The following is a 26640-nucleotide window of genomic DNA, read 5'->3' on the forward strand; positions in this document are numbered from 1 at the left end:
CTGGCTGGTTCAGCCTCCAACGCTTGATTTGGGTTCAGATCATGATGTCACAGTTCATGAGACCCAGCCCCATGCGGGAGTTCTCTCTCTCTCTCTCTCTGCCCCTCCCTCGACCCTCACAAAATAAATAAATAAACTTAAAAAAAACCTACCTCTCAAAAAATAATAATAATAAAATATGTCATTTGTAATAGGATCAAAACAGTTTTTTAATGGTGTGTTATTTTTTCTTAATTTTTTTTAAAGTTTATTCATTTTTGAGAGACAGAGCATGAGTGGGGAAGGGGCAGAGAGAGGGAGACACAGAATCCGAAGCCGACTCCAGGCTCCGAGCTGTCAGCCCAGAGCCCGACGCGGGGCTCGAACTCACAAACCACAAGATCACGACCTGAGCCGAAGTTGGACGCTCAACCCACTGAGCCCCCCAGGCGCTGCTTGTTGTATTATTTTCCTAAGAATACTGTAATTGCCACAAACCGAGTGGCTTAAAGCGGTGGCTTAAGAGTGGCTTAAAGTGGCTTAAATCCATTCTCACAGTTCAAGAGGATAGAAATCAGAAACAAAGGTGTCGGCAGGGCCATGCTCCCTCTGAAGTCTCAAGGAGAGAATCTTTCCTTGTCCCATCCGGCTTCTGGTGACTGTTGGCAATCCTTGGTGTTCCTTTGATCAGCTCAACAGAAGGCATTCTGATTCTTTTTCAGACTGGCCCAGTGCATCGAAGAAGTCTCATCAGGTGGGTCTGGTTGTCCTGGTGAAACTTAAACAAGGAATTCAAAGTCAGAACAAGCAGAAAAGCCAGGACATTCCCGAAGAAGCAGAAGCAGATGGGGGGGGGGGGGGGAGGCTTATCCTGCTTAACCAGATATCGGTACTCACTACAAAGCCTACTTAGTATAAAGTAATTAAGTCACTAGAGTAACAGCCCAAAGATGGAGACTAATGGAACAGAATGCAGACATGCGACGAATTGAGTCGCCACCTGACAGCTGTTACATTGCAGATCAGACGAAATGGATAAAATATTCAGTAAGCAGGGCTGGGATAACCGGACACACACGGCGGGAAAACTGCCAGTAGATCCCTGCCTCGAACTGCGTTTCTAGGTGGATTGCCCACAACCATGAGAAAACCAACATCAAGGCTTTTAGAAGAGAGTATATGACCTCAGGGCGGTCAAGGATTTCTTCTTTTCTTAAATCTGTTTTAATGTTTATTTATTTTTGAGAGAGAGAGAGAGAGACTGAGTAGGAGCGGAGGAGGGGCAGAGAGAGAGGGAGACACAGAATCCGAAGCAGGCTCCGGGCTCTGAGCTGTCAGCACAGAGCCCGACGCGGGGCTCGAACCCACGAACCGTGAGATCATGACGGATCAAGTCGGATGCTTAACCGACTGGGCCAACCAGGCGCCCCAAGCATTTCTTAAAATAAAACCGGGGGGGGGGGGGGGAAGCATAAAAGGAAACCTTGATATTTTGTCTTCATCAAAATTAAAATACTAACTTGTACAAGGATGTTTGGAGCAGCATCACTCATACTAGCCAAAGGGTAGAGACCCCGCCAGTGGCCACCAATGGATGAACAGATAAACGAATTGTGGCATGTTCGTGAAATACTTTTTGGCCCAAACAAGGAATCAAGTGCTGATACTTGCTACAACCTGGATGAAGCTCGAAAATATTATGCAAAGTGAAAAAACCCAGACACAAAAGGCCACACAAGTGTAGCATTCTTTTTTTAAGAAATTTTAAGTTTATTTATTTTTTTTTAGTAAATCTCTACACCAACGTGGAGCCCTAACTCATCACCCCGAGATTAAGAATCGCATGCTCTTCCCACCGAGCCAGCCAGTGTCTCTGTATGATCCCTTTTATGTATTTATTTATTTTAATGTTTGTTTATTTTTGAGAGGGAGAGACAGAGCACAAGTGGGGGATTGGGAGAGAGAGAGAGGGAGACACAGAATTGGAAGCAGGCTCCGGGCTTTGAGCCGTCAGCACAGAGCCCGACGTGGGGCTCAAACTCACAAACCGTGAGATCATGACCTCAGCCGAAGTCAGAGGCTTAACCAGCTGAGCCACCCAGGCACCGCTATTCCTTGTATATGATGTTATGGACCAAACTGTGTCCCCCCAAATTTATATGCTGACGTCCTAATCCCCATCGTGACTGTGTTCGGAGACAGGGCCTTTGTTTTAGTCCATTATAGCTGTCGTGACACAATACCACAGACTGGGGGATGCTTATAAGCAACAGAAATTTATTTCTCACCGTTCGTAGATTTGAAATAATCTAACGATAAATCATCAGCACTCGTAGTAGAGTTTAGCAAGGTTTCTAGAAACAAAAATGGTTGTAAATCCAAGATCAAGACACCCACATGGCTGAACTCTGGTGAGGGCTCTCTTCCTGGTTGATAGCAGCCGGGGACTTCTTGCTGAGCCCTCACAGGGCACAAGGAGAAGGCCAAGGCTTTGGGGAGTACCGTGGGGGTCTCTTTTATAAGAGCATTAATCCCAGTCGGGGGGGGCTCCACCGTCATGACCTAAGGCCTCCCAAAGGCCCCGCTTCTAACACCATCACATCGGGCCTTAGGATTTCAACATACAAATTTGGCAGGGGTGGGTGGGGCGGACACAATATTCAGATCATAGTAGCCTTTAAAGAAGTTATAAAGGTGAAATGAGGTCACAGGGGTAGAATACTAAGCCAACAGGACTGGTGTCCTTATAAAAAGAGGAAGAGACACCAGGGATGCTCAGTGAGCACAGAACACATGCTAGGACACAGTAGCGAGGTGGCCATTTGCGTGCGAGCCAGGGACAGAGGCCCAGAAGAACCCAAATCTGCCAACACCTTGATCGTGGACTTCCAGCCTCGCGAACTGTGAGAAAATACATCTCTGTTGTTTAAACTCACCCATTCTGTGGTATATCGTGGAAGCCTCAGCAGAGGAGTGCGTATGATATACCAAGAACAGGCAAATCCGTGGAGAGAGAAGGGAGATTGATGGTGGCCAGGGGGTGAGGGGAGGGAGGCTGCGGGGCGATCACTGAGTGGCACTGGGGGAGAACTGAAAAAATTTTAAAACTAGAGAAAGCTGGCGGTAGTATAACACTGTGAATACACGAAATATCACTGAATTGTACAGTTTATGGAGATTTAGTTATATATTACACGAATTTCGCCTCAAATTTGTTTTAAACACTAGAGCATTCAGCCTGGGGGGCTCAGTCGGTTAAATGTCTGACTTCGGCTCAGGTCATGATCTCCCGGTTTGTGAGTTCGAGCCTCGCGTCAGGCTCTGTGCTGACAGCTCGGAGCCTGGAACCTGCTTCGGATTCTGTGTCTCCCTCCCTCTGCCCCTTCCCTGCTCATGCTCTGTCTCTCTCTGTCTCTCAAAAGTGAATAAACATTAAAAATAATTTTTTTCTTTTAATGTTTATTTATTTTGAGAGAGACAGCATGTGAGCAGGAGAGGAGCAGAGAGAGAGAAAGAGAGAGAGAGAGAGAGAGAGAGAGAGAGGAGAGAATCCCAAGCAGGCTCCATGCTACCAGCACAGACACAAGGCTGATCCTACAATCCTGGGATCATGACCTGAGCCAAAATCAGGAGCAGATACTCAAATGACGGAGACACGCAGGCACCCCACATTTAAAAGATTTTGTATTTTATTCTAAAATTTTTTTTAGTGTTATTTTTCAGAGAGAGACACAGAGCACTAGCAGGGGAGGGGCAGACAGAGAGGCAGACACAGAATCCAAAGCAGGCTCCAGGCTCCGAGCTGTTACCACGGAGCCTGACTTGGAGCTCCAACCCATGAACCGTGACATCATGACCTGAGCCAAGGTCGGACGCTTAACCGACTGAGCCACCCAGGTGCCCCAAGATATTTTTTTTTAACTTTTTAAAATGTTTATTTATTTTTGAGACAATGCGAGAGACAGAGTGCAAGCGGCAGAGGGGCAGACAGAGGGAGACACAGAATCCAAAGCGGGCTCCAGGCTCTGAGCTGTCAGCACAGAGCCCGATGCAGGGTTCGAACTCACGAACCGCAAGATCATGACCTGAGCCGAAGTCGGACGTTTAACTGACTGAGCCACTCAGGTGCCCCAGTGCCTGTTAAAATATTTTTTAAACTAAAATCTTATGTTTATCAAAGGAACCTTAATCAAAGTGGGAAGTTAAGCCCACACTCTCTGTTGCTATCTTCTCTATTTTTCTATATACCTAAAACTGTTCTCAAACATAAAGTCTATTTTCAAAAAAATAGTCAACCCTCAGCTGGGAGAAGATATTTTCAACACTTATCCTGGCGGGCGGGGGGTGGGAGGGAGAGACTCTAAATTGTATGAACAGAGCTCAAAGGATAATAAGGTTGTGACAAGTCCCGAAGGATCTTTATCCACTTTCCCCCATCCTTAGGCTCACGACTGACTTTTTCCTAACTTCATGTAAACGTCCTGTGGACTAAGTTCCAAGCCCCACTCACAACCAGACCTCTCCGACACTAGTTTTCTACTGATGCTATAAGAAGCTACCACAAGTCTAGCGGCTCAAATCAATACAATTTATTATCAGCGTTCTGAATGTCAGACCTTAGCAGGTTTCTCTGCTCTGGGTCTGGCAAGAACAAAATCAAGGGGTCGGGTGACTTATCAGGAGGCCCTAGGAAGGAACTACTTCCAAGCTCATTCACGGTGTTGGCAGAATACAGTTCTTTCGTGTTGTAGGACTGAGGTCCCTGCTTCCCTGCTGGCTGCCAGCTGGGGGCCACCCTTAGTTCCTCCGTGCCTCTCTCTTGTCCTTGCACCCGGCCACTTGCAACTCAGCACCAGCAGTCCTTTTCAGGCTCGAGATTTGCCCAAGTCTCCCAGCCAGCATATCAGGAAGCTGGGGTCCAAATCCCGGATCTAATTCCAGCGCTTTGCCCACAACCACCAGAGACACACGGTCTACTAACAATACCATTTGCCACTGTCCGATGGTTTCATCAAGTCTGCAATGGGCCTTGACGCCATTTCCCCCCTAATCCTTTGAATAACCCTGACAGCTTTCAGAAGTGGACCTACTCGCTCCATCTGATCCACTGGAAAGCTCAGTCCCAAACAGGCAGCACTCAGGCAGGCAGGAGCCCCCAGTCTTTCCTTTTAGCCCGTCCCGGGGGCCACAGGCCTAGAACATAAAGTCACCCACTTATCGCCTCCCCCGTCCCCCCCCCCCCCCCGATAGTGTAAGGGAAAAAAAAATTATCGAAGCCCTGCTGGGTGGCAGGCCTTGAGAGCAGTGTGGGGACAAAGTGAGGGCGGTGGGGCGGGGGGGACCGACTGCAGCCCAGTGTTCCGGGGAAGTCTGCATCTCTGGGGCCGAAAACTCATTTTTGCAACTCAGGGTTAAAACCTATGCCGCCAAACCCCTACCTCCTGAAGCCCTGACCCCAGGTCCTCGACAGAGAAGAGCCACGACCGGGGGAGGCGAAGGTACACAACTGCGCGCGTGCGCGCGCGCGCGCGACCCCCCAAGCACGCGGCCGGGGAGCCCAGGGGGCGTGGCCGTAAAGGGCTTCTGGCTCTGTCGCGAAAGGGGCCGCGAGGGCGCCGGGCGCTGGTGGGCGGCGGGGAGGCCAAGTGGGACGTGGCTTGCGCTCTTTAACGGGAGAAGTTGGGGGAAAGTTTTAAGAGGAGACAAAACTCCGAGCCCGCCGCTCGCCCCGGCGGCGCTCCCGCCGAGCTCCGCCCCGCACCTGGCGCTCGCGGCCGGCCGGCCTCCAGACCCGGCGGAGCGGCCCGCGGGGGCGGCCGGGCGGCGGCGGCGGCGGCGCGATGTGGCCCGAGGGCGCGGACGAGCGGCGGGGGCCCGAGCAGCCCCGCGACCGCCCCCGGAGCCCCGCGCGCGCCGCCCTCGAGCGCGAGCACGTGCGCGCGCACCTGCGGGCCCGCCTGAAGCTGCTGGAGGTGGGGATCCTGCTGGACCGGCTGCAGAGCGAGGTGGACTCGGTGGAGGGCGCCGTGGGTCAGGGCCGCTGCGGGAGCGGCGAGGCGGAGGAGCGGGTGCTGAAGCTGTACGAGAAGGCGGAGAGGAAGGCCGCCGAGGTGGCGCGGATGGGGCGGAGGATCGTGGAGCTCCACGGCCAGATAGACAGCTGCGGCTTCTCCTGAAGGACGCGGGTGCGGGTAGGTGTCGGCGGGGAGGGGGGGGCGGGGGCTGCGCGCCGGGGAGGGGGAACGGGGTGGGGGGCAGGCCCCGAGGGTCGGGCTTGTAGGTTGGTGACAGAGAGAAAGCTGGACGCTCGTCGAAGCGGTAAGGACGCATCTTATTGAGTGGTAACTATTGCAGCAGGGGAGATAATCCAGCATGAACTAAAGTCAGCTTCCCGGCGCTGGACTTTTTAAAGATTGGATTGTGCCGGGGGAAAGGCACTGAAGGGTAAAAAGAGGGCTTTGGTCCGTGTGACGAGGCCATCTGGATTTGCTAATTGGAGCGTATTCAGAGAAGCAAAGTCTCATCTTTGTGACGGGCGCACAGGTGCCAGCTGAACCTTTCGGGCACCCTATCTCCCTATACCCCTGCGGAGAATGGGAGGCCAAAGAGATGGCTTTCCCGTCCTCGAGGAGACAGTTTTGGGTAGTAGATTTACATTTCAGAGCACGCAGAGAGCCTTTATAAGTGCAAACCTTCCATAAGGTAGCTACTCTAAGAGGGGGTCTTGGTGCTTCTCTGCCTATCGGTAGGTTTTGGCTGGAACAAACAGTAAATTTTCCCAGCAACTTTGAGCTTCCCCCCACCCCTCGAAGGCACTTGAGGGAGGGCTGGGGTCACAGCCTTAAGATGGGGAAGCCATGCTAGAGTTTGGCCAGATCTCTGAGTGCCAGACCTTGAACAGAGTGGTTATCGATCGAGAGCTCTACGATTCTCACAGGCAACGTCTTGATAATAAATTTCTCCCAATTGTCCAATAGGTTCACCGTCAGACTCTGGTTGACCGGTCCGCTGACGCCCTGGAAAAGCTGAGACCCGAGAACCTGTTGTTCTCACTTCTCTGTTTTTCTGTAGACGTCGTTTCTACGTATACTGTTAAATCCGCATGTTAGTCTGTGTGGTGACCACTGTGTGGTTATAGATTGCCAAATGTATTTAGTTCTGCGAAGAACTTTTACTGGGGAAAGGTTCTCAAAGCAGTTTGAGTCTCGATTGTAAACTGATGAGGTGGTCATGTTTTTATGCTTGGAATTTCTCAGTGTTTTACATTTTTCTGTTTCTGGGCATTTGACTATCTCTTATGTGACCTAATCACTGCTGGAAAGTCTGGGCCGAGGAAGACACCGTGTCGGTTGTCAAAGAGCGGAGTTGCTGAAGGAGTTGCGCCTGCTTCGCTGGAAAGTGCCACCAGAAAAGGGATGGGAAGTGGTGGTGACAAGTTCAGAACTTGTCATTTCTCTGTGACCCCAACAAGGCTTCCCTCTGAAATTAAGTCGCAGTATTTGGCGCATGTAACGTGAACTCTTGGGAGGGCTTGGACAACCCAGCAGAGTCTGATTTGTGGTTGTGTTCTTACATTTTGTTTGTGGTCTGGCTTAAGGTTCAGCTTCACGGACAGCTCTCGGTAGTGCATTTCCGGCTCTCTGAGGCCTGGAAAGAGGGATGTGCCTTAATGGTCCCAGGAAGGAGCTGTGGACTTAAACTGAACAGGGCCAGCACCGTTTCATGGGCTGTTAATTGTCTGGTTACGCTCATTTGAGTAGCACACACACCCCCACCCCCCGTCCATTTGAGGTTAAAACAACGTATGTAATAAGCATTTGTAAGTTTGCCCAAATAAACCAAAGCCCTGCAACTTTGCCAGGAAACAGATAATAAAAAACGTTTCTCAGGGTTATCTTGTGTGCCGTGCTATCCTCGTCATCAAATGCAGTAAACTCCTTGTGGCTCAGAAGGCGCTCCATAAACCCACCGTTGGGAAGGGCAGGTCAGCAAGCACAGTTCTTACAGCAGGAAAGGTTCCTCATGGAATCTGCTTGTCCAGGCTCTGGCCTGGAAGCGCATCTGTTCGACATCCTTGCATAATGTGCTCCACGGCCTGAACTAGGAACACAGAGATGAAATGTGGCAGAGAAGACCTACGACAAAACACTGCAGATACGGCGTGCTCAGTTTCATGCCAGGTATTCTGAAACAGAACAGGAAAGGGGGACAGTGTCTTGCCCTTAACCTCCTTCTGGTGGATGAGGCGGACAACAAGCAAGCAAACCTGTGCCCTGTTGTCCAGCTGTGCCCCGTGTTCTGAAGAAAAGTCCAAGCAGGGTCAGAGGCGTGAGCTGTTTTAGACCAGGGAAGTCCGGCCTCCCAAGGAGGCAGCATTTGAGCAGCGAACTGAATGGAGGACCGAAGGATGGAGCAGAGCAGGCACCCGGGAGGAGGGCGGGAGATTTGTGCTTTCCCCGGGTCCTGCCTGCCGTCTTCTGGCTGGAGACGGTGGCTGGAGACGATGGCTGGGGGAGCCGGAGATCAGGAGCCTGTTGCAGTGAGAACCGAGTCCCTGACGCGGGCTCCAAGCGGATTGGAGGGTCGGTGGCAAGTGGAGCCAGGAGAGGGTGCTGTCGGACTGCTTGTGGGCAGCCGGCAAAGGGATCAGTCAGCTGGTCGGCCCCACCGGGTGGAGGCACAGGTTCCCCAGAAGGGGAGGGGAGTTGCTCCGGAGGAGAGTCGCTTCCTGCCCTTGACCTAGCAAGGCTTTCCGAGGCGGTAGACCCGCATGACCTGGCCCCTGCGCTGTCTGGCCGCCTCCTGCCGCCGCTGGAGTTTCCTCCAGCCGCACCGGCCTTGTGCTGCCTGTTGAGGGCTCCTGTCCTTGCCCGAATAGCCCCACTGCAGCTGAGAGGTGGGACAGAGTCCAGCCCGAAGCAGGTAAGAAGTGGAAACTGTGTGTACACAGAACTCCTGAAAAACGTGGATGGACAGGCGCAGGTTCAAGGCAGGGTCTTCCCTTCTTAAGCCGGCTGACGGGAAGGCGTGTCCTGTGCTGGTGGCCGCACCCGGGGAGGCGGTGCCCTCTCCAGCTGTGGGAAACATGGCCAGACCCTCCCTCCCCCCCCCCCGGCCCTCTCTGTGCTCACTGCTGCAAAGCCTCTTTCCATCCTTCGCAGAACCGAGAGGCTCTGTGGCCTCTGGTAACCGACCAGAAGCATGAGACACCCCAAGAATTCTTCCCTCCTGAGGTTTCTCAAGCCAGGGAGCAAGGAGGTACAGCACTGCCATCATTTCCCTGGAGAGCGCCTGCCATCTGCAGCCCAGTGCACACCCCCCTGCCCCTGCCCAGATCCCCTCCTCGCCTCCCCTCCCCAGCCAGAGTCCTGAGCTCTGTGCCAGGCCACCTCCAGCCCAGCTGAGGGGCTCCCGCTGTGGCCTGTCTTAGGATGCTGTGCCCCCCACGCTGGGCTCTGCCGCCTTCTAGGCTGCCTGTGTCTTCTCGGCAGCCCATTATGAGTCAACCCACGGATCAACCCAACTTTTCTATGAAATACCTGACAGAACGATACAGGTTCATGCACCAATGTTCCTATGAACCCCTTCCAAGTACTTCCGGGGGTGATGACAGGAAACACAGATAAGAACGGAGTCCCAGCTTTCTGGTTGCGACAGCCGCGTACCATTTTTTGCTCTCTGCTCCAGTGGTAGCTTTGGTGAGCCTGGTCCCACATCCACACTGCTTTTACTCACAGGTCAGAATTCCTCGTGCACTTGGGTTAGCCCCCTGCCATTCCCCACCGCACCCCCGCCCTGAAAGCACTTGGTTACCCGCCTGAGTTAAGCCGTGGGTGGGCAGGTACAGTCCATCTACAAGTAACAGCCCCGCCGTGCGTTGACCATTCAGAGACCCTGGGTGGCTGGCACGTGTTGTCTTCACTGAGTCTGTCCCAGATGGACATCTGGATTCCGTGCTCTGCTGGCCGACTCTGCCCGTCATCTTGCTTCCCTGCCCCTTCTGCCCCTTGACTCCTCCTTCAGTGCCGGCCCCGCTCTCCTGGACCCCTGGGAAACCTGAGCTCCTTCACCGTCCCTTGACAAAGCTGCCCCCTCCACCCTAACAGAGCTGCCCTCCTCCACCCAGCCTGGGGGGTAATGGGAAGCTGAGGGGGTAAGAAAATCCTCTGTAACAAAACTTTTTCATACAGCGGATGAACACGAAGAGGGAAACGGGGACTCCCTAAGACGTGCGGGATGGAGATGCTGCCACTCGAGATTTGCTTTCAACGAAGTCAGGAGCGTTAAGAGGGGAGGTGGGCCACACAGAGGGGCCTCCTATGTCCCAAGGAGCTGGAAGAACGGGCTTCCTCGATCACGTGGCGCTTCGTGCCCGTGTTGCTCCTCCCTCTGTTCCAGGTCACACACCGCGGTGTTTGACTATTGAGTTACGTGGGTGGCGGGTCACTAGCAGGTTAGGCAGAGCAAAACCAACGCCCGATTGCCTGGGGTTCTTCAAGTTCAACTTCTGTTATCAGAATTTTGGCTCTCGCGATCTCCGCACACGGTGCCGCTTCCACGAACGCGCTATAGTACAAGGCCAAAGGGACCTTGCAGACGTAATTCGCCACGTGGGTCCCGTGTAAGCCTGTGGACCCTTCAAAGCAGAGAGCTGGAGCTTAAGAGGAAATCCAGGCAATTTAAAGCACAAGAAGGATTCCATGCACGTTGCTGGCCTAAAGATGGAGGCAGCCACGTGCCAGGGAAACAGGAACCCAGTCCTCGAAACCCAAGCAACTGGATTCTGCCAACAACCTGAAGGAGCTTTGGCATGGCTTCTTCCGCGGGGCCTCCAGCAAGGAATGTAGCCCAGCTGACACCAGCAGAGGCTCGCGCCATGCTGGACTTCTGCCTTCAAAAGCGTGAGATAATCGGTGCGTGTTTTTTCAAGCCGCCAAGTTGGCAATGAGCTCCACAGCCAGAGAAAACGGACTCAGCTTTGTGGCAGAAGGTACTTCAAGCCTTCACCAAACCGCAGCCTCTTGCACTCTGTCGTGGTGATCTCTCGCTACATAACAGATCAAAAATCGAATAGGTCTGGGCCCCTGAGTGTCTTAGTCGGCTGAGCATCCAACTCCTGGTTTCGGATTGGGTCATAATCCAGGGTTGTGAGATAGAGCCCTGCATTGGGCTCCACACTGAGTTTGGAGCCTGCTTGGGATTCTCTCTCTCCCTCTCCTTCTGCCCCTCCCTGCATGTGTGCACGCTCTCTCTCTCGCTCTCTCTCAAATAAAAAAACACATATATTAAAATTGAGTAGGTCAAGAATTTGGAGGACTCAGCTCAGCATTTTGGGCTGTCAGGTGGAGGCTGGGGCTGGATTCTTCTCAAATGCTTCTTCTCTTCAATGTCTGGTGCCTGGACTCAGAAAACCTAAATGCTGGGCTCCTGGGGCATCTCCTTGGCTCTCTTCCAGTGGTCTCTCCAATTGTGGTGGCTTTGGGTAGTTGGATTTCTTGAGACCTTAGGACTCCAAAACTGCATGTATCAGGAGAGCCACGCAGAAGCTGCAGTGTCTTTTTTTCAGCTGGTCCCGGGAGTCATAGCATCACTTGGGCCATACTCTCTTAGGTGGCCACAAAGGCCCATCCAGATTCCAAGACAGGGGACGTAGATTCCTCCCTTTGATAGGGACGTGGCAAGGTTCTAGAAGAGCACGTGGGACCAGAAATGCCGTGGTGGCCATCTTTGGAGAATGCAGCCCGTCCCTCTGGCCACAACAGTGACACTCCTCCCTATGGAAACCCACACTCACACTTTTCCCTAAAAGCCTCCAAGTCTTACTGCATTATGTCAGCACACTGAGGCCCAAGGTCCAGGGTCTGGTCATCGAGATCAGACCCAAGGATGGGAGAGGCTCCCCAGGGACAGCCCCTGAGAACTGCTTCTCCATATGCAGGCTGCACACTGGTGAGATGCCCTGTCTGCCCCATACACCCACCGTGGTGGGACCAGCATCGTCCAGCTGCTACAGACATGACCCAAAAGAGGGGAAACAGCAAGTGCCAATCACCAGTCTGCAGCAGTTCTGAGATGCAGCAGGGCTCTGTTCCCAGTTCCTCCACCAGGGCCCAGTCTTACTCTCTGGGAACAATTCTCTGGGAATCTGGCTCCAGCCTCTGGGCCCTCGGTCCCAACCTCTGAGCCATCTTTCCTTTTTTCAGATGTAGCTCAGGACTGAATCCGAGTAGTTTCTTCCAGTTGCTTCTTGCCTGCAGAAACTTGGGGTTCCAAGATCCCCTTTTCGTTTTCTATGGTAGGTCTTCCTTTAACTCAAACTGATGTGCTTCCTTTTGAAACGGTGCTTCTTCTTTCGTGATTGATTAACATACCCATGAAAGCCACATCCACAAAACTCACTCTACCTCACTCTACGTTGGGCTTCCAGTGGTATTTGCAGGGACAGTGTCCTTCAGATTCTTAGAGATCCTGTCGTTTGCAAGAGAAGATGCATGAGGCGTGCCTTCAAGATCCTCAGAAGGCCTTTTGTTGTCTGAAAGGCTCTATGAGGTAACACCATAAATCTTCCTGAGGTTTTAACAGAGGATTTCTAGTCGTGCTTTTGGGTCTCATCTTTAAACCATATTCTCCTGACAGCAGCGTGGATTTGAGCTCTGTTCAGAGACCTTCCTAAATGGTAGCACTGTTTGCCATCCAGAGAGGCTGGGAATGAGAACCCAGCAAACCCAGCAAGTCCTGGCTCTCTTATCTTTTATTTTTAGAGGGAGAGCACGTGCATATGAGTGGGGGAGGGGGCAGAGGGAGAGAGAATCTCAAGCAGGTTCCATGCTCAGCACAGAGCCCAATGCAGGGCTCGATCCCATGACCCTGGGGCCATGACCTGAGCCAAAATCGAGAGTTGGACGCTCAACCAGCTGCTGGCTCTTTTGTATTTAACGGCTGTTTCTTCCTCTTACATTCTACTACAAACACTGCCCTCACATGTCCTTAGTTTGGCCATTCAGTTCATTAGGTACACATTTTCTGTAGATTGTCAGGTTCTCTGCTGCTGTGTAACAAAGATCCCCTTTCCTCCAGAATCCTGTGTTTTCAGCCTTCACTGAAAACCTTCACTAGAGCCTCAGCTTTCTCTGTCTCAACATCTTCCCAGCCCCTGCCCACTGCCCAGTACCACACTCATGCCCACGTTTGACACTGTGTCTCAGGAGTAACCGTTTCCAGAGACCAGCACCTCCTCAAGTGATCTGCTGTTATGTACACAATCTCTTCAAAACTTAGTGGCTTAAAACAACAGCCATTTATTTCTTGCTCTTCCTGTGGAGTCAGGAATTTGGGAGCAACCCAGCCGGGCAGTTCAAGCTCAGGGTGTCTCATGAAGCTGCAGTCAGGTGGCGACTGGGGTCATCTGGAAGGTTCTGTCCACTCGCACATCTGTGCTTTGGCCAGTTGTCGTGGACGAGAAGTGTTCAATGGTGATTGGAACTTACCAAATCTTCTACATTCACTCTGATAGAAATAAGTTCTCTTTACAAGTCGTTCTGTTGCTGGCTATGTGAAACAGACTCACCGTGCAATAATCATCACTTGATGGAAGACCTTTCCCCAGTGGGTTTTGGGTTCACAGATTGTGGATCAGTCTGGGAACGGATCGCACTGGGAAAAGACAGAACCCAGGACTTTTTCCTTTCTCTTCTGTCGATTCTATCCCTCTCTCTGATGTAGCGTAATGCAGTCTGCAGATGGCAGCAGCAGCGTGATCTTGCTTGTAAAACGTCCAGGTTTTGGAAACATCATTTTTACATATGGGAGGGATACTAAAAGCGGCTGTAGTGACGACCGATTTATATTTTCTAGAATTTGTAAGTCTGGTGCCGTGATATCCCGAAAAACAAGACACGGAAGAGACGGGTTCAGAGTGAACATGGGATATGGAAGAAGCTTCGGAGGTGCAAAGGGGCTGAATACCACTTCCTGAAGAAGATACTCCAGGCCCAAGTTTCTAAAGTGTTGTTGTTTTTTTTTAGTAGATTCTATGCATAATGTGGGACTTAAACTCAGGACCCCAAGATCAAGAGTCGACACTCTGCTGACTGAACCCGCGAGGCACCCCAGGCCCAAGTTTCTAAAGAAAAAAAACAACATCTGGGCATCTGAGTGAGATTCCTCCAATCAAGACTGGATGGAGTAAAAATATGGAGGAAAAGAGTTGGGCATTTTAATTTTTCTGGGACCATAATCTAACCTAGACAGGCTTCACATCGAACGGACCCATTAGCTTTTGCTGCGTAAACCACCCTGGGTCCCGGTGACAATAAACATTCCTCAAGGGCCTGCACCTTGGCTGGGACTTGGGTGATCCAGACTGGCTAAGTAATGTGTCTGCGGTGCCAGCTGACCTAAGCTGGGCCTGTCTAGGGCACCTTGGTCAAGTGTTCCTCCCCTCTTCCTCCTGAGACCAATAAGAGAAGCTGGCCTGTTCTCGTAGCAGAGACACGTTAGCACACTTCGAGCATGTGCTTGTGTCACATCTGCTAACATTTCATTGGCCAAAGCAAGACACAAGGCAAAGGACGAGGAGGCAGGAAGGGGTGGAAAACTGGGATCTTCTGTACCATCTGCCACAATCTGTCTCCTTGCCAATTACTCGTCAAATTTCCTCATCCTCCTCTAAGGATCCTCCCAGATTTCTTCCAGTCATGCCATCCAGCTAGAAGTCTGGGATCCTGTGACCCACATCAGCTTTTCCGTGGCGCAGAGGCTTATGAACTTTTTAAAAGACTCGTTCTTGCCCACTCTCTCAGTTCAGACTACCATAACGAATACCATAGACCGCGTGGCTGAAAACAACAAACCGTTTCTCACAGTTCTGGAGGCCGGAAATCCGCAATCAAGGTCCTGAAGGATTTGGCATCTAGTGAGAGCCCTCCTCCTGGCTGGTGGACCAGCTGCCCTCCCACTGTAGCCTCACACGGAGGAGAGAGAGGCTAGTTCTCTGGGGTCTCCGCTTTGAAGGGCACTCATCCCGTCACGGGGGCTCCACCCTCAAGGCCTAATTACCTCCCGAAGGCCCCGCCCCCACATGCCATTTAAATGGGGACCTGGATTTTGCCTTACGAATTTGGGGCGAACACAAACATGTAATCTATAACACCCGCACAGAGACAAACGCAGTGGTGACGAGACAGGATGGCGTCCCTATGTGAGGACGAATTCCAGCAGCTGATGACTTACAGCAATGCTGATGTGCCGTAGGCAAATACTGTCTGGTCTCTCACTGTAAGGATAAGGAACATTCCTTGATTAGGCCTTGGTCCTGGAACCTAAAAACGGTTCACTGGTGCAGGTACTGGCACACGTTTTTTGGTAAACGGCCAGATTATTCATTTTTTTAGGCTTTGTGGGTCAGTTTTGTGTGTGTGTGTGCGTGTGCATGTGTGTGTGTGTGTGTGTTTTTAACAACTCTTTAGATATGTGAAAAGCATTCTTTGTTCAAGGGCTGTAGTTTGCTAACCCCGCCCTTCTTCATTGTTCTGCACACTTGTCTGGGCTCTCCGAGTGGGTCGGGTTCTTCCTTTTCCATCACACTCCTTGGCCACTTCTGAGGAGGGAATTGAAAAATACGTCAGTTTTGGCTACTGAGCCTGCTTTCTGCTAGGAGAAAAATTGGGAGCCAGGAAACCTTTCTACATTTTGGAGAGTCTTAGTCTTTCTTCATCCAAGCTGGCAGCATTTTTGCTAACATGGCTGCCTCCAAAACTTAGTGGGTTTTCTCTGTATTTTATTCCATTCCATTCATGTACCAAAAGCCAAGCAATTCTTATGTTTAGCTCTCCAGGCCTAATTGCTGCTACTTTGGTCATATCTGGCTGCTGTGAGATCATGCCCTTCGGATCCCTAGAAGCCTGTGGTAGGCAGAATTTTAATACGGGTCCTCATGAGCTGTGATACCTGGTATTACTCCTGTGATTATGTTACATTATATGGCAAAAGGGGGATTATTCGGGCACACCTCATCTAATCACATGTCCCCCCATAAACCCTTTAAGTTATAAAGTAGAATTTTCTCTGGCTAGGAGGTGATCTCAATGATTAAAATGTTAAGAGGCACCTGTGTGGCTAGGTGAGTTAAAACAACTAACTATAGGGGCACCTGGGGGGCTCAGTCGGTTAAGCATCCGACTTCAGCTCAGGTCGTGATCGCGTAGTCGGTGAGTTCAAGCCCCGCACCAGGCTCTGTGCTGACAGCTCAGAACCTGGAGCCTGCTTCTGATTCTGTGTCTCCCTCTCTCTCTGACCCTCCGCCTATTCATGTTCTGTCTCAAAAAAAATAAACGTTAAAAAAAAAAATTTAATGAAACAACTGACCATAGATTTCAGCTCAGGTCATGATCTCACAGTTTGTGAGTTTGAGCCCCACATCAAGCTCTCCCTCTCTCTGCCCCTCCCCCGCTCTTGTCTCGTTCTCTCAAAATAAAAATAAACTTTAAAAAAGAAAAAATTAAAATATCTGTCAATATGTTAACCACACTTGTAGTTAACATTCCATAATGTATAGAGCTGCCAAATCGCTTTATACACCTGAAACATCGTGTGTCAACTACGCTTCAATTTTTTAAAAAAACAGTGTAAAAAATGTTGGGAAATAACGTTAAAGCAACATTTATTGAGCTCTTGCTGTGTGCCACGGCAGGTGAGGGCTGTGGGGAAGCTGAACCAAGAACCTGCCCCCAGGGTCTATTGCCTTAAGGAGGGGCTTATATGATCTGATGAAGAATCAGTTCTGCAGAATTACCGCCCAAGGACACGCTGCGCGCCAGGCGGGGCAGAGTAAACAGTGTGCACCCAGACCTACACTACAGTCCGGGTAAAGCGAGGCGCAGACTTGGAAGCAAAACGCAAGGCAGAATGAAACCTACGCTTCGAGCAAAAATCCGGGCGGAGGCTAGGCTGGGCTGGGCGGCATGGAGAGCAGGGCCAGGCAGGGAGCGTCGGGGACGGCCACCTCCCGGGAGGCCAGGACGGGTGGCGGCCGGGGCGGGACGGCCCAGACCCAAACCCCTGACGCTCAGCACGCCACCCCGTAGCCCGCTGCACTGAAGGATTCTAGCAGTGCCGACCCAATTCGGCGACTCACGACTGAGAACGTTAAGCAGCTAAGCGTACAACGCAGTCAGCGCCCTCCCCGGACCGCGCCGCGCGCCACACGGGCGCAAAGAGGCCGACGTCTACACGGCCGAGCCTCAGGACCCAGCCCTGCGCCCTCGGCGCGCCGGGACCTACGGACCGCGGGCGGAGCGCGGCGCCGGGGCCGCGCGGCCGCAAAGGAGCTCCCTCGTGTCGTAAAAGGGCCGCACGTGAGCACAGCTCTGGCAGACGGCTGGGGCTCCATTTTGGACGCCGTCTCTGCTGCGCCAAGTTGGGGGAACCTGTTGCTCGTCACGGAGGCGCTCCCGCCGAGCTCGGCCCCGCACCTGGCGCCCGCGGCCGGCCGGCCGGCGTCCTGGCTTCGGTGAGCGGCCCGCAGGGGCGGCCGGGCGGCGGCGGCGGCGGCGCGATGTGGCCCGAGGGCGCGGACGAGCGGCGGGGGCCCGAGCAGCCCCGCGACCGCCCCCGGAGCCCCGCGCGCGCCGCCCTCGAGCGCGAGCACGTGCGCGCGCACCTGCGGGCCCGCCTGAAGCTGCTGGAGGTGGGGATCCTGCTGGACCGGCTGCAGAGCGAGGTGGACTCGGTGGAGGGCGCCGTGGGTCAGGGCCGCTGCGGGAGCGGCGAGGCGGAGGAGCGGGTGCTGAAGCTGTACGAGAAGGCGGAGAGGAAGGCCGCCGAGGTGGCGCGGATGGGGCGGAGGATCGTGGAGCTCCACGGCCAGATAGACAGCTGCGGCTTCTCCTGAAGGACGCGGGCGCGGGTAGGTGTCGGGCGGCTGCGCGCCCGGGGGTGCACGGCCCGGCGGAGGGGGAACGGGGTGGGGGGCGGACACAGGGTCGCGCTTTTACGTTGGCAATCAGGAGAAAGCAGTTAGTACGTTGTTGTGAAACGTGACGATCATTTGTAGTAAAGCAGTTGCGGGCAGGCGGGGCCTGGGGTGAAAGCGTAGGCCGTCGGGCGAACGAAGCACGAGGGGGCCAGTTAGAGAAGCGTGAAACCAAGTACAGGACGGGAACTTGCACGTGCTGTGATATTGGAGCGCTTCCGATGACCTTACAGCATTTTTAAAATTTGTATTTGTTTATTTTGAGAGAGAGAAGGCATGTGATGGGGAGCCAGAGAGAGAATCCTAAGCAGGTTCTGTGCTGTGAGTGCCGAGCGGGACGCGGGGCTGGAACTCATAAGCGGTGAGATCCTGGTCTGAGCCGGTAGTTTAACCGACTGAGCCATCCAGGCCCCCAGACCTCACAGCATTTTGCACGGGTGGTTGATTGAGTTCGTTTGACTCCGGATATGCGAGTCTTAGAATTTCAGTTGTGAGGGTTAATTTCCCCACTCGTACTCTAGACTGACTGCTTGGAGAGGCTGTAATCGAGAATGTTTGGTTTTCTCTCTCTTATTTTTCTATACTTTCACTATGTTAAACACTAAATCTCCAGCGTCATTCTGGGGAAATGGTTTCGGTATTACAGATGCGGGTATGATTATGATTATTAGGTGAATTCCGTTTCAAAAAGACAGCTTATAGGTAAGTACTCTTAATGTAAAGGAATAGGGTCTAGATTGTAAGCTGCTGTGTGGTCATATTCGTTACTGTGATGTTACTGTGTTTTGAAAGTTCCAAAATAACATCTTTTTGCTTTTTTTTTTTTTTTTTTTTTTTTTTTTAATGCTTCCTGGAATTTGGGGAACCCATGAAAGAAACTTGAGGTCGGAGTTCTGCAAGAGAGAAGACGCTACTTGGCTGCATTTGCTGAAGCAGGAAGCCAGACCCCCTTCAGGGATGTGGACGCCACCGCTTTGGATCAGATTGAGAGGGCCCCCGGTGAGATCGGGGGCTGTTGGGCACGGAGAGCGGCGATGTCCGCGTTTTGGGATTCTGCAGTCCGTCAGCTCGGAGGAGGAGAGCTGCGTTCTTTTCATTTTCTTTGTTTGCTTGTTTCTTTTTTTTTTTTTTTTTTTCCCAGAAATGTAATTTTTCTGTGGCCTGTAAACTGGTGCACATCGTGTAACGTGTCTGGTGAGCAACCTAGACGAAAGGATGAGATCTAGGTACTGTGAGTCTTGGCTGACTCTGAGATAAACTTTTTTGATCTAGTCAGGCATTTCAGGAGCTTCTCTGCCACAACTGCACGTGATATTTGCATGGCTTGGAGGGTTTGGGGAGGACAGCCTGGCGCGGACCGGGGTGGGCCCCAAACTGATAGCAGGGAGCATCTTCCAGGCTTAGAGGACCTCTGGCCGAGGTCCTCAGAGCAGAGCTCACAGGAACTGAGAGCAGGGCTCTAGCTTGTGATAAAGTTCGTTTGCCTGGAACACAAGCATTGAAAGCCAGTTTTTGGAATCTTTGTGCAAACTACCAAAGCCATTGACTTGGCTGGGAAAAGGTGAGATAAATAAATTTTTTTCACAATGAAAGTTTCTCTTTGATTGTCATCATTTTCAGATGGAGGTCCAGTGCTTCTGATCTGGGAGTGTGCCTCAAAGCCTGTGGGCCAGAGGGAGGTTTGATCTGCAGGGAGAGAAGCCAGAGCAGGAAGGGGGCTCGTGAAAGCATTTGGTCTGGCCTCTGCCTTGAGGGAGCTGAAGTTCATTCAGTCACTTAACTTTCGCTGTGACCATGTGTCACGTTAGACTCTGCTGGACACTCACAATTTCCAGGAGAGACGATCTCAGTTTGAGACAGCTCTGTAAACATACAATCGCAGTCCAGTGCCCCCTGTGCTGGTCTTTGGTTAACCACGTAAGTTGAGCGTCCACAGATGCTGTGGGTACATCCATGAACAGAGTGCTTGTCCACTTGGGTCTGATATTTGTAAGCTTAGAACAGTGCCTCATCGTTGTAAGGCAGGAAAAAAACGTGTGTGTTGGGTAGTGGTAATTTCTGTAGAAAACACAAGTGGGGATCAGGTGCGGGGGAGGCGTTGCTCTTTATAGAGGATGGTCAGACGACACATACGAAGACGTTTGAGCAAAGACAGGTCGTGTGGAACATACGCGAGGGCACCTAGGGAAGGAGTGTCCTGTAGGTAGGTGGAGCGAGCAGGGCAAAGAGGTGAGGACCAGCGTGCGGCCCAGGTGGCACGGGAGACCATGGCAGGCCGGCGAGGTCAGAAGGAGCCATCGCCCTGAGTGCAAATGGCGTGGAAATGGTTTGAAGGTCTGCGTGGAGTAGCAGCAGCATCTGAGCAGGTCTGAGGAGACTCACTGGCCGCTGGGTTGAGAACTGCCAGTTGGGCGAGCAAGGGTGAGAGTGGGCAGGCAGCCCACAAACTGCTGGGGGTGCCCGGGGCAGAGTGGTCGCTGCAGGCGCCGGTGAGCGTGTGGACCGCGCTCTGAAGATGTCACCAGGGGACTGGGGGTGCGCGAGGGTCCAGCAGTGGTTCTGGGGTTCGGGGCCTGAGCCCCTGTTGAGGGTAGCCGTATGTAGCCATATCACTTGCCAAAGTGGGGCAGTCTCGAAAGTGAGAGGTGGCCCTAGTAATAATGTGGTTTGGGACCACAGGTGTAAACTGGGTGTGGCAGACCAGGAGGTGTAGGTAGGTACCCTGTGTTTTTAGTATGGTGGGAGCACTGAAGAGGGAGTCCACTGAGCATCGGGAGCTTGAGAAAACTTTTCAGACGAAGCGAGTCTTGGTTTGGGCCCAGAAGCGTGAGCTCAGATGCCTGAACAGCACTCCGGGCACAAGGAACCGGCGTCCTGGAACCGACCCCGAAAGTCTGTCAGTAGGTAGAAATGTGACATGATGGGAGAGGGTTTGAGGGTGTTTGCGGGGAACGGGGAGGCGGTGAGGGAGCTAGAGGGCATGGTTGTAGCGGTTCACGTACGACTGTTGTAGAGTTTAAACTTGACCGTGCGTGTCCATGCTTCTCCCCCCAGGGAGTCTGTGCTCCGGGCCGCACCTGGACGTGCCGTCCAGTACTCCATAGCAGGGGTTATGTTGGTAGATTCTGAACTCAGCATTTTTGAACGTGTGACTAATTTTCAAATGACCTACCACTCGCTAAAGAAGTCTCACGGTTGAGGCTGCTTCTGGCTGTGGGCCGAGCCCCTGCAGCAGGGCTATTCAAACTTAACGAGCAGCTGAACCCTTGGGGTCTCCTCAAAATGCAGGTTCTAACCTGTAGTTAAGGACCTGGGGGGTGTGAGTTTCTAATAAGCTCCCCAGTGATGCCTCTGCCGCCGGTCAAGGTACCGCGTTCTGAGTCCCAGGGCCGTCGAGTTAAGGATGGTTGGCTGAAAAACAATCGAGAAGTAGAGTGACGGTGGGACGTGGAAAGGTTTGAGCAGGTCAACAACACTTTCACGTTTGTAGTTTAAGAAACGTGCACATGGTTGTGGAAAATGGACAAGGCAGGGGTGTGGAGTGAGGTCGAGGATCTCACCGTTGTGACTGCACAGAGGGGAAATGAGGACTGAACCCACCTCCCTGCCTTTAACTTCCTTTGCCTGCTTGTGCTGTCACTCCCGGAGTTCTAGCCATTTCCTATCCAACCGGCCCCTAAGCCTGCGGTCCTTTTATTAGAAGGGCAGTCGTGCGCTGTGCCGTGGCTCTTGGCCAGTGAGTGATCCCGGGAGGACTGTGAACACAGCCAAGCAGGGCTGGCGTTGCCAGGGTTGAGGACTGAGGGTCTGCACCCCCCTCTCTGGAAGCACCAGCCTCTGAGGTCCCTCACCTCGCTGTCCCCTAAGGCCAGACAGTGGGTGATGGTGCGGCAGGGTCACATGGAGGGTGGGGGGTGGAAATGGGGATTCTTTGGGAGTCTGTTTCCTTTTCTAAACGCTGGTGATCGGTATTGTTACCTTTGTACTCATGAATAAAGTGTTTCTAAGACGTGAATGGGATGGAATAGGTCAAATGCTAAACTCAAGGAGCTCAAAAGTGAAAACTGCGTTGATCCTGTTCTCGCTGTCAGCCCACAGCCAGGGTCCTACGGCTCCCGTCTGGGGTCAGGACCCTGGATGTGTGGAATGATAAGACAAAAGTCTATATTAGAAGAATCTCCTTGGCATTTGACACTTAACATATGTTATCTGATTTTCACAAACTCGAGCGATCATTTTACTGTCCTCGTAGTTCAGGTGAGGAAACTGGGGCTGCAGGAACCCTCAGGAACTGGCTTTGTGACCCTGGGCGGGCAACTCTGGGCCACCGTAAGATGATGGTTTGGCACTGTCTTGTCTTTGGGCTTCCTTGGGGCCTTGACATTCACCTTGTCTCCAGTTCACGTAAGGAACCAGCCAGCTCTTGGACAGTCTCAGCCCTGGCCCTTGAGGCAGAGCTTTGAAGGCCTGTGTGTGTCAGGAGGCCTTCTCCTGGGCTTTGGGAGCTCACGGGGAGGTCCGGCTCCCCTGGGACTTGCACACGGGTCCTGTATCTGGACCGAGTCCGATTGGACAGAGGGCGGTTGGGTTCCTCGCAGGCCTGAGACGTTCTCCGGAAAAGGGCACTGAACAAATGATCTTTGATCTTCCTCCACCCCCACTCCTGGGTCATCTGGGGACACCCATGATGCAGTTCTTGGATAGCCCGAGGCGCCCTGAACTCGGGCTGGGCTGTACAGTCGGGTCATTGATTCAGCGTCACCGAGAGTCACACGTGTTCACCCACATTCCTCAGCTCCCTTGGGCACAGCTTCGTTCCCTCGGCTCCGCCACTCAGGGACGGACGGAGAGTGCCTCAGTGTTTGTTTCAGTCCCTTGAAACATCCCTGCCTGACCCAGCAGTCCTCTTTCGGGCCTGTTGAACTCCCTCCGATGGCGGATTGTCGGTTTGTCCCTGTACTTCTGTCCGCTCTTTGTTCAGGCCCTTTGAAACTGTGTCAGTGGGCACTGATTAGAAAGGTCCTCCCTTCCTGTTGGAACTTGGATCATGTGGTGACCCTCCGTCTGGCACTAGTTTTGGTCTGCGGTCAGCCGCCCCAGCTCGCGTTTGCTTTGTAATTTTTGATCATTTTCGCTTCAGTTCTTCTGTGCCTCGACATTTCATAAGCGTGTCTTGATTTTGTATGTTTTGGATTTTTTATCCAGGTCGACAGTCTCTTGCGTTTTGGCTTGAGAATGACATCCTTGCACGTCTATTGTAATTGCAACATATGCGGATTTATGTTTACCATCTTATTTTGACCCGTTCCACATTCCCATTTCCTTTCTTGCCTTACTATGGAGTAAGTTTTTTTAAATTCTTTCCTCCCCACTTCACTGGTTTAAAACTCATATACTCTTTTCCTATTCCTTTAATTATCCCCTTCAAAATGTGTACGTGCATAATTAGCTTACCAGAATTTAAAGTGTATGGTATCTCTGTCGTCCTAAAATACGTAAGGATCTAAACACTAGGATATGCGATCTTTTGTTCATTTGTTTTTTGAGAGAGGGAGAATCCCATGCAGGCTCCACACTGTCAGCGCAGAGCCCGATGCCGGGCTTGAACTCAGAGGCCATGAGATCATGACCCGAGCTGAAATCCAGAGTAGGGCGTTTAACCAACTGAGCCACCCAGGCGCCCCTGTGTGTCCTTATTCTTGGAATAATGGTTTCGCTGGGTGTGTAATGAGAATTCAGGTATCTCTTGGAACCAACTCCGCGGTCAGGACCATAGAGTGGACCATAGAGTGGAAAGGACCACAGGGTGGGCCGGCTTCCGCAGTCTCCAACCCCAGCTCCTTAGTGCTGCTTGTTTGGCTGTTCCCTAGCCTTGACGATCATGTGATGGCCCCAGGGCCTGTGCACGGGTTGTTGCCTCTGGAACACTGCGAACATTCCACCACATTCCACCGTATCTAAAAGGGAGTAAGAATGGAGAGAGAACACAGAGCACTCTGAAGGAATTCTGCTGTGGAGTGGGGCAGAGAAATGTGACCGGGCAGTGGCTCAAGGGAGGGTTTCTTCCTTCTTTGACGATGTGTGACATGGAGAGAGGCGCCTGTTGGTGGGACCGACCTGCGTGACAGATGACGCAGGCCGAGCATGGCCCTGGCAGCAGCTTGCCCCTCTGGCTCCCCACGACAAGTCCGCGCCTCTCTCTTCCCCGCCAGCCTCTGGTTGAGTTAACATAGGCTTCCCTGCAGTTCTGTCTGAAACCAGCAGCCAGAGGCGCCTCAGCACTGGCATTCCATTTCTAGAACATTTCCTTTGGGAACATTCCAGCCACGGTCCACATGCCCCTTACCCAGCACCTTCCTGCTTCCCCTGAGAGGCCTGAACTCCACTTGCTTGGGGACCTGCAGCCCTGCTGAGGCACTCCCGTCGCAATTGATCCCACAGCTCACCCTGCCCTGCCCCACCCTCCCCTCCATGGCCTCTTGGGTCCCTCTCCCTCCTGGAGCAGTCCCACTTGATTCTGGGGTTCCGTGTTGGATGGTAATGGATTTATGAACCATGAACCAGAGTCGCCCCCCTCCCGCCCCCGTCCCCCAACGTCTCCTGGGGCGGTGACCTGAAAAGCCCACACAAGATGGCAGTGTTGTGGCTTTCTGGTGGAACAGCCACTCACCTGGCTTCCCTGGTGATGCCGGGGAGCTCACCGCCCCTCTGCTTCCCCCCGGACCCCGAGCGGCCCTCTGCCCACAGCTCAGAGGCCTCGGCACCATTCGGCAGACTCGGGCTGTGCCTGCCCCAAACGTCACCCAGCAGGTACCTTGTGGCGGCGAGGTGGGCGTGCGGGTCAGCCCCTCACCGACGCGGAGGCCCTCCCGTCATCCGCGTAGTATGTGTCAGATCCATTCTGTCCCCTCCCACAAACGGACAGCCCCTGGTGACCGCTGTGCTTGGTGGACCCTGAGGTCTTGGTCACAGCCGCTCAGCCTCAGTCCATTAATGCAGGCCCCCTGCTGGCAGGTTAGCGGAGGGAAAGCGCAGGGTTAGACCCGGGCAAAGCACGCCTTCCACTGCAGCGCTGATCTAAGCTAGACCACAAGGTGGTGTCCTTGGATGTGAAGGATGGCCAAGGTGTTTGCTGCTGGAGCACAAGGGTGGAGGGTGGGAAGTGCGGGGAGAAGGACAGTTTGTTTAAATCTTGACGACCGTGCGCCTGGGAGAACGCTTTTAACGGTGGAGAGACACCGGCCAGCTTTCCTCACACAGCTGTGGGGGGTCACGAGCCTGTCACGGGTGGCACGATGTGACAGGATGCCGGCCCTCGCCTTGACCCTGACCCCTTCGGCCCTGGCTTCTGATACCCGCCCGGAGCCTCCTGGCCGCCTACCTCCATCCCTGTCCTGACACCCCCCGCAGCTCCAGGAAAGGGCCCTGGGTTGGTCTCTGGACACTCAGAGGAGGGTTGGGCCCCCTACCCCAGCCTTTGCGGAGCTCCCAAGCCACCGGTGGGGCAGCCCTGTGGGAGCGGTGCCATGGGAGGGAGGCTGGAAGGATGGGTAGAGGCTAAGGAGGCTGTCCCCAAAGGGGCCGGGAGAGAAGGATGAGGCCGCGCTGAGCCCTTGCCGGGAGGGGTTGGGTGGGAAAGCACCTGCGGATCAGGGTGGACGATGGCGCTCGTGAGCCCGAAAGGAAGGACACAGATAGACTGCCGCGCAGGCGGATTCCTGGAAGCTGGGGCACACGCAGACGCTTCTGGAAGGAATCACGAGCACCTGGCAGTACTTCCCTTGGAGCGGGGGTGCTGGGCAGTGCAAGTGTTCTCGGTCCTGGCCCGTGCCTTCTAGCCCAGCTGGGCCCCCAGACCGCTCAGGAGCCCCCTGTTGTGTCAACAGAAGTTATCCGAGTGGGAAGGGCAGGGTCCGTTGTTTTGGTTCTTTTATACTTCCCTAGATTTAAAAAGCAAAATAATACTAAAATCGTAAGTACAAAATAAAAAATTTTAAGGTCTATTTTTGAGAGAGAGAGGGAGCGAGTGGGGGAGGGGCAGGGAGAGGAGGGGATCTGAAGCGGGCTCCGCGCTGACAGCCGCGAGCCCAGTGCCAGCAAAGGGTTCTCCTCTCCGCGTGTTTGCTAAGCCGAACCCGGAGCGGGCCAGCGCCCGGGAAAAGTCACGTCGCCGGAGCGCGCAAAAGTCCGAGTGTCGGGCAAGGAAGGGGCAAGGAAGGGGAGCTTGGCTGCCCAGCTCTCGCAGGAATGTGTGCCCGGTGGGGTTTCCGAGTTAGGAACAGAGCACGGCCGTAGGGAATTGGCTCACACAATTGTGGGCACTCGGCAAGTGTAAAATCGCGGGGCCGGCCCGCGGGCTGGAGATTGAGAGCAGCGTCGATGTCCGTCTTGAGCCCACTTTCTGCGGGCTGGAAACGGGCAGCGCTTCTGCTCTGCGGTCTGGAGTAGAATTCCTTCCTGTCCCTTGCTGTCCTGGAAACCTCGGTCTTTTCTCTTGAGGACGTCCGCTGTTTGGGTGAGGCCCACCCACACGGCGGGTCACCTGCCTCCCTGCAAGTCCACTGAGCAGTATCTTTGCAGCAACACCCAGACTGGCGCTGGACCCCGTGGTCCAGCCAGGCTGGCGCCTGACATCGCCCGTTGCAGCCGTCAGCGGGCGACCTGTCCCTCCCCATCACAACCCTCGGGTT

General features: G+C 53.3%; 3 protein-coding genes across 5 annotated transcripts in view; 2 read left to right on the forward strand and 1 right to left on the reverse strand.

Annotated features, from left to right (window-relative positions):
- Positions 1-734: 734 nt before the first annotated feature.
- Positions 735-26640, reverse strand: part of LOC102963439 (MORF4 family-associated protein 1) — a 46421-nt gene continuing 20515 nt past the window's right edge. The window contains exon 2 of the mRNA XM_042984981.1: positions 735-757. The gene's annotated coding sequence lies outside the window, so the exon portion shown is untranslated. The remainder of the gene's footprint in view (positions 758-26640) is intronic.
- LOC122238132 (putative MORF4 family-associated protein 1-like protein UPP) lies at positions 5820-15413 on the forward strand. Of its 3 annotated transcripts, none has more exons than XM_042984986.1 (2): positions 5820-6170; positions 14007-15413. In XM_042984986.1, the coding sequence occupies exon 1, from the start codon at positions 5820-5822 to the stop codon at positions 6153-6155; it is 336 nt and encodes a 111-aa protein (XP_042840920.1). In that variant the 3' UTR covers positions 6156-6170; positions 14007-15413. The 3 variants fall into 3 exon arrangements, with proteins under 3 accessions (XP_042840920.1, XP_042840921.1, XP_042840919.1); XM_042984987.1 differs by lacking the exon at positions 14007-15413 and adding an exon at positions 13834-13851; XM_042984985.1 differs by lacking the exon at positions 14007-15413 and adding an exon at positions 6957-7871.
- On the forward strand, positions 17534-19542 carry LOC122238131 (putative MORF4 family-associated protein 1-like protein UPP). Its single transcript, XM_042984984.1, has 2 exons — positions 17534-17883; positions 18826-19542. The coding sequence occupies exon 1, from the start codon at positions 17534-17536 to the stop codon at positions 17867-17869; it is 336 nt and encodes a 111-aa protein (XP_042840918.1). The 3' UTR covers positions 17870-17883; positions 18826-19542.

This window comes from Panthera tigris, chromosome B1 (assembly GCF_018350195.1).
Source record: "Panthera tigris isolate Pti1 chromosome B1, P.tigris_Pti1_mat1.1, whole genome shotgun sequence".
Taxonomy (NCBI): Eukaryota; Metazoa; Chordata; class Mammalia; order Carnivora; family Felidae; genus Panthera; species Panthera tigris.